This window comes from Montipora capricornis, chromosome 8, assembly GCF_036669925.1.
Source record: "Montipora capricornis isolate CH-2021 chromosome 8, ASM3666992v2, whole genome shotgun sequence".
Taxonomy (NCBI): Eukaryota; Metazoa; Cnidaria; class Anthozoa; order Scleractinia; family Acroporidae; genus Montipora; species Montipora capricornis.
The window spans coordinates 32,300,661-32,312,028 of NC_090890.1; the positions used below are offsets into that span (position 1 = coordinate 32,300,661).

Consider the following 11,368-nt stretch of genomic DNA (forward strand, 5'->3'; position numbering starts at 1 on the left):
TATCTTTTAAAAGAATACAAGACACAAATAACGTGTACTTCAGTTCTTAGCGTTGCAAGATGGTCTAAGAATTGGACGAAATCAAGCTGTAATATTGTATGTTTGAACCTGAAGTGTTACATGACTGATATTCTTTTAACGAAACTGCACCTCCCACAAGCATAGGATAACGGCCGTTTAACGGCCAATTACGGAGCTGTTGTCGTCCACTCCAATGGAGATCTTATTCGCCCAAGTTTTGAAGACCAAAATCGAGTTTTACCGTCTTCAGGCCACTTCTTTTTAACTTAAGTCTCTTTGTACTTATTGGGCCGGATACAGTACTAGACTGACGCTGAAGTTCAAACTACCGAAGGAATGCCGGGATATTTAAGTCTGCAATTTTATGTACTCTAAATGCTAAAACGTTCACTTAAAATTGGCATTAGAGGTAAGAAATTCTCATAAGGGATATTCAGGATTTTTGTTGTAAATAACAGGGATGCTAAAACTTTCAATGACTGCCCAGTAAAATTTGTGAACCTTGCACAAAGATGGTCTCACAGATGAGAGCAATATAGCTTCAATACAACGATTTCTCTAAATCCAACCTGACAACAAGTTTCTCAACGAACACTAAATTGTATGCTTTGAACCCGAAGTGACTGGTTTTTTTGTCGAAGTAAACTTTCCCTTAGCATTTTGGACTTTGAGCTTTTAGAAGCGGGCTACAATTCCCCTCATAAGCCACTCATTTAACCGGAGTTTTAAAAATTTTTACTTTTTAATTTTTTGTTAAATTTACTAAGATTGAACTAGTGAGCAGCACGTCTGCGAACTCTAAGAGTTGTCGCGTTTCGTGTGACTAATCCACACTTCGTTAGTGATGTTTTACAATACAACACAAGGAACCTGCATGTATATATACCTACATAAGAGACTAAAACATTTTTTTACATTACGTAAAACCGCACCTACGAGAGCGGATTTGCAGTTAGGAAACGGGCGGAAAAGTGTGCAAGGAGTCATATTTTGTGCCTAACATAATTATGGGGCCCACAGTTTTAGCTAAAACTGGTCCTCAACCATTATCTTTTTAGGCTGCGTAGCAAGCTTTCCTCTTCGAAAGAAGAGCTCCCAACTGGCCGCGCGAAAATTGCGGCCAGTTTGCGGAAAATCGTATGGGAGAGGAACGCTTGCTACGCAGGCAAGAGATTATGAAGGTAAGAGGAAGGCTACTTATTATCTTTTCAATCATTGTCCTTCCAATTTGCTTTATGATCATCAATCATACCGGACACTGTTTTCACGATCACAAACGCGGATAACATTGTCAAGTTGCCTTAGTTCGCAAGGATTGCCAACTGAGCCCTTCGAGGAGAGATCCGTCAAGAAATCTACATGTTTCAGATCACTTAGCGAGCACGGTTTTCGGTTTTCTTTCAAGCAAAATATTTATAGCACAACTAAACTGCCGAACTTGTAAAAGAGAGGCTTTAAGGCCACCAAAGCGTTTTTTCGTCAGTCTTAACGAAAGACACAGGTTGCAAGACGATGTAAGCCTGTAAATCGAAGTGCGAGGCACGATTCGAGCCCCGACAAAATACTTGAAGACAAAAAAGTTCTCCCCTCTGGATGGATACTATCGAATATCGTTCGCCACTTTCAATTGGTTTAGCGGCGATCCAAAACTTAGTTGAGTAACCCGCCGTTTTTTATATTTACACCAAATGCCGACTGCATAGGGGAATCCTGACCAACTCGTTACAATAAATCATTCACCCATTGGAAAAAAAAACAATCTTGGATTTAGCACGCGCAAAACATATGATTGAACACATTGAATACTCTTTCAGTATCACGAAAGCCGCGCACTTAATTCCTATGGTACATTTACGTAACCTTGACAAGACTACAAGCCGCTTTACATCTGACCCTTAACAGACTTATTTTCTAAACTTTCCCTGACCATTTTGGTTTGCTTCGAGTCTTGGATAACAATATTTCAACAATTAATTCACCTAAGAAGGTGGTTTGTACGCGCAGTTGAGAGATACGCAAGCACGCAACGTTGATCTCGCGATGTCGCAAAGCTTATATTTTGGAAAACTGAAGCGAACTTTGTTCTTTTGCAATAGCTTGAAAGCTATTATGTTAGCGCGAGAAACTGCCTCTTGCCTCAAAGTTACTGAAAACTAAAAGAATTGTTCAATGTTGTTTTAACGGTGACCAACAATGCAACAACCTAATTGAATTAGCTCGTTGACGTTATTGAATGATGAAAATGTTTTTTTCGGGCAACTTAGGACTCCCTGATTAAGAAAAGCGAAAAAATTCAAATCAAACCTGCCAAAATAACTTATTAGAACAGCACGTCAACGGAAAGACGAATATCAAACCAATACCAGTGAAACTATTTAAAAAAAAAAGATGCTTAATTCGGCAAAAATTCCTTTGAACTCAAATCATAATTTTCAATGTGAGACGTTTTACAGGAAAGGCTGATCACATCTCAAATTCTGGGGGCATGAGATGTTGGGAATCCAAAAAGCTAAGACCGGCGTAGTAAAACTAACGTGTCAACGCCACCGCTTAACTATTGTTTTAACTTAAACCCGTTTTCAATGACAAGCAATGACACATAAGCCGGCAATGACGGACATTTATCCGTCCAATATAACCATCCTGATTTGTTGACCGGAGAAGTTTCTAGATGAACACAAAAAGCCGTTAATTTTGAGAAGTTCATTTGAACGCTTAATGACGTCGGATATTTGGTCGTAAAGCAAAACAGATACTGTAAAGCGAAGCCACGAATATTATTTAACCAGTTAGCCTGGAGGTGTACTCAAAAATCAACCGCAACAAACCGTAAAGGCGTCTCTTACGAGTGCTGGGTACCCATTCTAATGTGGCTATTGAAAAGTAAAACACGTCATTTACCTTTATGACTTTGAAGTCTCAAGACATATTGGGGAATTTACTAAGCAAAGACGCGACTGAATCTAGTTTGCTCTTTGGTTAACAAAACATATAACCCTTTTTTAAAATTTCAAACAGCAAACACTTTCCGCTCAATGATTCCATGACCTTGAGAACTAGGCCATGTTAATGAAAACAACAAGCCCTGACCGGACTTTGGCAATGGTTGCCATCGCAACCACAAATTACATTCCTACAAAGCCGGCCCGGCAGAACCTCCTTGGTTTATCCTAAAAACAAGTTGCTTGTTTTATGATTTTTTTCTCAAAAACGACCCGATCGTGAAAATAAAGCCACCGAAACGAATTAAAACTGGAGTTTACTTTCTCTCTTGTGCGGCATGAGCAGCAACAAATTACGAACAAAGGAACCAAGTTATGGAACGCAATCAAAGAATTCAACCAAAAGTGATTGCATAACTGGAAAAAAACAGACGTTTAAGAAAAACAAGATCTGAGGGAGTTTTGCGGCAACTTGCATGTCCTTGAATGCTGACGTATACCGCCCGTTTTGGACGATTTTATTTAACAGCTTCGATGCCAGGCGCTTGCAACGATAGCTTGAGTGAAACTGAAGGAAAATTATCACTGAGGCGAAAACTACTACTTGTACTATTAAAAAAAAAAGCAGCACTGCAGTCAGTTAAAACTAACTGTAATGGACAAATATTGTAAATTTATCTTGCTCGTATAAACTGGGGAACACGGGATATCGTGAAGTTTGGCAATACAGCAAGTCAAAATGTCTCGGGCTCGCAAAGAAAAACGCTGGTTTCGCCGTCTCGCAGTCTCGCATTTACCATTCGCGACCCAATGAATGATTTTAAAAATTGTACGTTGTGTCTTGCGAAAAGTTTTGTCGAATTTGTGAAAGCTAACTGAAATGATAAGAGTACGAAGCATATCATACTTACAAAATATTAGGCAGCCCATAACTATCAAGAAAAACTGATCCAGGTTGCTGGTTACAACGGAGACGGAGCCTTTAAGCTCTTCAAAGTCCTTGTAGCTGACTTGACTTGAGTTAGACATTTGTCCTTCCATTTCTTTTCTCTTCTGCTTTAAAACCGCGAGAACAAATCCAAAAGTGACTTGCCGAAGTTCGGCCTTTTTCACCCTCGTGAAAATGAGATTGTGTGCGATGCGAGCAGGAAATATACTTATGCCTGATTCACGTGATCTAGTTGTGTTTTCAAGTCAAGCGTAAAATGAAATGCGTTATTACATGATTTGCACACAAACTTTGATTCCTAAAAACAAAAGCCTAAAATTAAATAAAAGGTAAAAGTTCTTGTCTCCCCAGGCGGATTGACCAAAGGTTTATTATTTTATTATTGGAAAGCCTGTATCTAAAAATAGTCGGATTTTAGAATGCAGAGATGTAGAACTTTTGCTTGCAAGAAGCTCTATTATCAAAAGCAGCTTGACGTTCTTCCCTTGCGTAATAGGAATGCTTCTTCAGGGCAAAGAGGTGAAAGGACAGCTTTTCAAGTTTGCTTTTTCGTTTCGGAAACCCACTGTACTTAATAAGTGGCGGAAGTGTTTTTCCGGGCAAGCCCTTCGCATCCACATTGCAGGTTGACTTTTGCGTAAAGCATTTCACTGTTGTAAAAGAATCGCAGTCATTTGACCGATCAAAAACAAAATAAAAGACAACAAAAATCAAAACATGAAAGCCGCTTTCCTTCATTTGTGATCGCGCATATCCAAGCGAATGCCACTTTAAAATGATAGACTCAAAATAACAGTTTACATGGGAAATGTTCCCATTGATCTTTGAGCTCTCTAAGGGAAACTTGAAGCTTGCTGTTTAATCACCATTGAAATTTATTTCGTATCTTTAATATCCTTTTATCTTCAAAACAAACAAAATAAGAGAATCTAAAAAAATAAAAAAAAAAACAGTTTGCCACGTTTGTAAAACGATGACTGCTATATACGTGACCCTTAGGCCAGTTTAAAACGGATGAAACAACCTCTAAACAAATTAAAAACTTGGATTTCAGAAGTTTTTAGATCGCAGGTTAATTAACCATTGGCCCTTTGGCGGCTCGCATCTTTTGTATTTACAAAGCCATTTAATTTCATTCTCTTTCCAATAAACACAACTGTGAAGAAATCGTGTATTTTGACAGGGTGTTACCATGGTGACACATTGTGTTTGTAAATTGTGATGTAAATAGGACAACAACACTTGTCTCCTGTAAAGCTAATACGTTCACTGTTAGCGTGCAAATTGTTGACGTACGGAGAAATATCGCATTTTTCCACTATCCCTTTGTTTTTTTGTATGACAACAATGAAAATAATCTATGCCATATAATCAAGTTGTGTTTGCAACCGGGCTTTCCACGAGGTAATTCCATTATCTGAGACATGAATGTGTGAATACAACACCGCTTGAACCTATTTTTTGCCCTATGTAAAGGAATCCAGGAGGCCCTCGGATTCCGGAGCCCGTAGATTCCGGATCCCGGATCCTGGGTCGTGCACTCACGGGTTGCACCGAAATGGATCCTGGATTCCATCGAAATTTGTGGATTCTGGATTTCATACAATGGATTCCGGATTCCAAAGCCTCACATTTGCTGGATTCAATCCGGATTCCCTCACATCGGACGATAGTTTAATGGCCCGAAGTCTTCTATAGCTCAGTGGTTGAGCATCCGAACTCGTAATCGGAAGGTCGTAGGTTCCACACCTGTGCAAAGGCGCACTCGAATTTTTCCGAACATTCCCGAGTCAGCATCGATTAATAGAGCTCTTCGACTCATTTGGGTGAAGCTATGGCTTTGATCGAGGATCGAGCACATGCGTTTATGGGACAGCGGTCGAAGAGTGTAGCACGTCTTGTAAACTACATGTTTTACCAATACGGAAACAAGCCTAAACATTTATTGAAGCTAACCTTAGGCCTAATTAAACCTAAAACAAAAGTTTATAGACCTAAATTAGACCTAAACAAGAGTTTTTAGGCCGAAGGTTAGCCTTAATGAATGTTCAGCTTTGTTTCCGTATTGGCAAAACATGTAGCTCACAAGACGTGCTACCTCTTCGACCGCTGTCCTATAAACGCGTGTGCTCGATCCTCGATCAACGCCTTCGATATAGGTTTACCCCAACTCATTCACCTGGGTTAACATATGAATTCTACTATTTCAGTACAAACAACGCTTCGTTCCAAACTGAAGTTACATAGTTTGCAAGAAGTCGGCTTTATTACCAAAACATAGCCCAAGTTGTTGTTTACTAAAAGGCCTGAAAACCCATCAAGCCAAATTGAACGGAACAGGAACTAAGCCCGGGCTATTGTGCAGCAAATTGTTTTAACCACTTAGCTATATCAAGCCATCTGGCAGCTGGTCAACTGCGATAACCATCCTTTTCATGATATCGCGTGAGAGGGGAAAGTATCTTCAAGTGGAGAGAATTTATGAGTCATATATTGCAACTGCGGTATGAGAGGTCGTTTTCAGATCACTCGGGCAAACTTCCTTAACTGTGATGACCATGTATCCTCATTTTCAATATATAACTTTTATATACTGTATTCTCTGCAACGTAGTTAATAGAGGGGGCTGGTTTTGAAACTCGGCATATAAACATCAAAGGAGCAAACAAAGATGCCAAAAGTTCACGACCGTGCACAATGTTTTGTTTTGCGCTCATACAATATGCATGAATTACGTAATCAACAAGTTTTTATTGGTTAGTTCCTCAGTACGGAGTAAACAATTATTGTGTTTTGTGCACGGTCAAGGCCAAAAAAGAGAACAAAAACATACAACAAAGAAATTTGTTGGTTTTCATAACCATTCCCTTCTATTAACTATGCCTGCAACAAGGAGGGATGTATTTTTTTTCCGTAAACTACTCTGGGATACTCGGAAAATCCCAAGTGTTCTCGACATGAGTCGAACCCACGAAGTTCAGTCCGGTTACCAATTCCCTTGCAATTACTCTGCCATTGAGCTATAGGAGGGTCTAAACAAGCAGTAGTTGACAATCGTCTTGTGAAAAGTTGTCTAATTAAAATATAAAGAGCGAACCTAACACCTGAAACGAAGCATCTATGTTTTCTAACAATGTCTGCCTCTTAACTGAGTTGAAACAAAGCTGTGATCGCAGCAAACTAGGTTGAATATATTGCTCCTTCGCAAGCAAACGAAAACAGTAAAGTGCATCTGCTTCATTGAATGATATCGGCGAAAGCAAGGACCTCCAATGATACATACGTTGTAATATTTGGAGAGCTATGTTTTGCAAATCTACTTGAGATCGTTGTTCCCCTTTTTTCATCTTATATCAGTAAATTTTAGTTTCACGATCACCTTGTTTTTAAAACAAACACCTCGTCTAGCCTGACCTGTGATTTCTTCGAATTCAGTTTGGGATGAGAGTTAGGCCCCGTTTATATGAAGAAAAGTTGTCCCGGGTAGAAGGGTCACCCGCCTACCCGAGCTACCCTGGGCGAGCCAACTTTTCATACATTTCCTTACAAAACTTGGCGAACCGTTTACATGAGAAACAAAAAGTTGGCTCGGCTAGAAGGGTGACCCGCCTAGCCGGGTCACCCTTTTGCGATGGTAGGGTCACCCTCCTAGCCGGGCCAACTTTTCTCCATATAAACACTTTGGCTCGGTCAGCCGGGACAACTTCACGGAAATTGAAGTCCGTGTTTTATCTTTAAAACGGACATTGTTGCTTAAATTGCTATCAAAGAAGCAAAATCTAAGTCAACAGTGACCGGTGTGCAAGGCTGCTGCCTAAGAAAATTTTAAAGGGGCCCTCAGAGCTAAGCGCTGCAAACTTAGGAGCCCAACATATGAAGTGAAAGGTGTTGTTGTGAAAAATTAAGGAGCCCAGAGCTATTCTTTGGGAGCCCCAGGCTACCGGGCTCCTGTTAGGCAACAGCCTTGCCGGTGTGAGTGATTAAAAAAAAAAAAAAGAAATCCAGTAGCGGAGAGAGGAGTTGTGAGAAGTTGGCTCGGCAAGGCGGGTGACCCTTCTACCGGGGACAACTTTTTTCATATAAACGGGGCTTTAAAGGGCGAAGCAAACTGTTCCTCGTTTTTCTACCGCACGACAAGCTGGTACGTTTTCTTATTCACCGACTTTTTTTAAAATTCAAAATAACGACAAAACGCCACGATTGGACGCTTGACTTTTCGTTACAGCACCAAAACGCCAATGCTCTGAACCACTGTTTTCCCGCCTAGGATAGGATAGAATAGGATAGGATAGGATTCGGCCTGTTTTTTTTTCGGGTCGCGATTTTCCTATGCACATGTAAGATTTCTTTGCTCATGGGACATTCTCTTCCTCAAGGTCCGCTTTTCTTTTGGTCCGAGCACCAAGAACACGGACTCTGGCCAAAGCCAAAGCGGACTCTGGGGGCAAGAATGCCCATGGGACCGGTTTTAATTGGAATCAACGCCGTTAACAACAGTTTTACCATCGAAATGGGTCACAGAATGTCGACTTTGGACTTCGAAATTGAACTGGATATTGAAAAGATAATGTAACAAAAAAACACTGAAATATTGTGAAGTTAAAAGGCAAATCGGCTAAAAATCCTTCGCCAAAGTGTAGGCGACCCGTAGCCTCTTCAAGTTGTTTTGTACAGTATTCAAAAGACAGCGTATTGGAAAGCGGGGATTTTCACCTTGGCAAACTTTGATTGCTGGATAAAAGAAACTGCCGTAAAACAATTCTTTAAATTATGGCCAATTGGCAACACAAGTCTTAAGACAAGCGTCATGTTTGGAACCCGGATGTCTTTTATGATGATAGCTTTTACAACAATTCATTTACCTATCTTCTCATTGGTCACGAGCCACACAGTTAACACTTAAGTAAGAAGCGAAGACTACCGTCGACTCTACACTGATCACTTAAAACGTCAAAAGCGCCATTTCCTCATGTTTATATTAACAATGGTTTACATAAGCTAGTAGTGCGTTGCCAACCGTTGCCCGACTGATAACCTGGGCCAGTTCTTCGAAGGCCGAATAACTTTATCCCCCGGTGAAGCAGGTCATTACCGGACAGTTTCAAGACCTTTCAATACATGCAAATATTTGAGTATTTGCTCACGTGTGTGCACACAAGGCACGTCTAAGTAAAGGCGTGTATGAAAACAATGGCTAACGTGGAGTGTTTAGTCCACGGCCTTTGACAGACAACTGGGGACTGGGTATGGGAGATAACATTGCACACACAACTGTTGTTTTCCGGTGTTATTCTAGGTCATAATTAATTGCTTGCCTTGTTAGTCTCACCGATATCGGAGGTAGATTAATGATACGTGCTCACGTCTCTCACTCTTCTGATATTTTGTTCATTTGTTTCCACCATAAATATAAACTTATTTCGAGTTAAGAAATTTCACCGAAAAGTATGGCCAGCCGTTTCTAGGGAACCAATAATTCCTTTGAATACATAATGTTTTTTGTCCAGTTTACAATAACGGATGCTACACATTAAAGCAGGGAGCAAACAAGGTGTGCCATAAAAATACCGAGATACCGGCTCTGAAATCCAGTCATAGCCGGCGTAACATGAATTCGTCTCAATATCTGAGTTGTCTGATGAATATAAAAATAGATTAATTAAAAAACAAATAGTTTGAATCAAGAGGGAACTTTTCTCTATAGTTTACAGAGATGGTGTTTATTTTAAAATTCAAATACGAACGACGGAACCCAATTGAAATTTCTTGTTTTTATAACCTACGGAAACTTGCAAGTTTCAGTGCAGTCTCAACATGTTGTCGATACCGGAAGAAGGTTCTTGAGTGAACAACAGAAGAATTAAATTGGAGAACGATACACTGCCACGAGACGCGAAATTACGCACTAAGCAATGGAAAACAGGGGTTGAAATGCGACGAATTATTTCCTCCTGAGCTAAATGACGAGTTTCATGAGACAAGAACTAAATAGAAATTCTTAATTAATCAATTAATCGATTTTGAAGACGCAGGGTTTGACTGTTCAGCTTTTTTATGTCGCAAAAAACTGCATATCAGGACAGAAATCAGCTGAGAAGTAGCTTAAATATATGTATAGGCCTTGACTGGAGCCTGTACCAACAGATCAACATTTAGCAATCTGCGTCAATAGTATGGTCAATGGTATGCGCGTTCAACGCTAACCTGTCTAATTTCGTAAACTATGCAACAGTTTACCAGAGATCGAATTACTAAATAGGAAAACCTGCACGCAAGCATCTTCGCGTGATAATTTCTTTCAGGTGCCACGTAAACTATATGGATTATGCAAATAACCGTACGAAATACTGCCACCATTTTCAGAATATGCAGTTAATTAGATCTTTGCCGGGTCTAGGTCGATTAAACACAACAAGGAAGGTTTATACTTACAGAAAATAAGGCAGCCCATCACCAACAAAAAAAATTGGTTGAGATTACCACCAATTGCTGTAACTTTGTCCTTAAGATCGTCAAAAGTGTCCGAAGAATCGTTGACCATTTTGACGTGGATTCGTAAAGACTCGCTCGGTGAATGATGCACTCAGTTGTACGGAGTTTGTTTCCTTTTTACGGCTTTGAGAGTTGCCCCTAAACGAAGTCTGAACAGATGAGTCAAAGCGGGTTATACCTTCGCCAACGTCACCTCGTGTAGTCTTGCGACGCCGACATGTGATTGAAGAGTGTCAAAAAAAAATATATGCGTGACAACATGTCACCTATCCACTGGGACTTGGAAAGGAGCAAATAGGAACAATAGAAAACAAGAAAGAAGGATACAAGGATTCGTGACCTTTTTAGGTAACAAAACGTAGGAAACGAGTTCAAAATTAATTTTTCGAACTAGGAACCATATGGAGATTTTTCTTGGAACTGAAAAGAACAACAGGCGACCGACCTCTTAACTCCCCTCTCTCCTAAACTCCTCAGTAGTTGTGAGATCGGCGACTCCTAAGTGATATCAGGGGCACCCAATGACAAATTTCGAAAAATATCTGTTCGGAAGACGATTTGAGATCTAGAATTTTCGGAACATTTGTTGTAAAATTCCTAACTTGCCTGCCTGTCCTAGGATTTTCGAACATCTAAAACATGGTATAATTGCCCATTTTTAACGGATTTTTGCCCTTAAAAGGTCACCTATAATTTTCGGAACCTTTTTTTCTGGCTGAAATTTTCGGAAAGGTAAGTTTTGATCCCTATAATTTTCGGATCACTACACATTCAGCTAGTAAATCCAAACAGACGAAAAATTTATAGGGGATAAAAATATGCCTATATCTACCGGTTAAATACTAAAATATGTTTAACAATGCTATGTTTAAGTGGTTTTGAACTATATTCTCGTTCGGTGCCCTTGTGATATTGAATGGCATTAATTGTTTTAGCACCTCATGTTTCTTATCTTCATTTTGAT

General features: G+C 39.9%; 1 protein-coding gene across 2 annotated transcripts in view; it reads right to left on the reverse strand.

The window, feature by feature from the left end:
• Positions 1-10,657, reverse strand: part of LOC138059746 (putative ammonium transporter 1) — a 30,773-nt gene extending 20,116 nt beyond the window's left edge. Inside the window, exon 1 of one of the 2 annotated variants that reach the window (XM_068905352.1) lies at positions 10,345-10,657. In XM_068905352.1, coding sequence (XP_068761453.1) covers positions 10,345-10,453 — 109 coding nt within the window. In that variant the 5' untranslated portion in view covers positions 10,454-10,657. Of the gene's footprint in view, positions 1-3,874; positions 4,101-10,344 lie in introns of those variants that run through there. The other variant, XM_068905351.1, reaches the window with a different exon arrangement.
• Between the last annotated feature and the right edge of the window lie 711 nt (positions 10,658-11,368).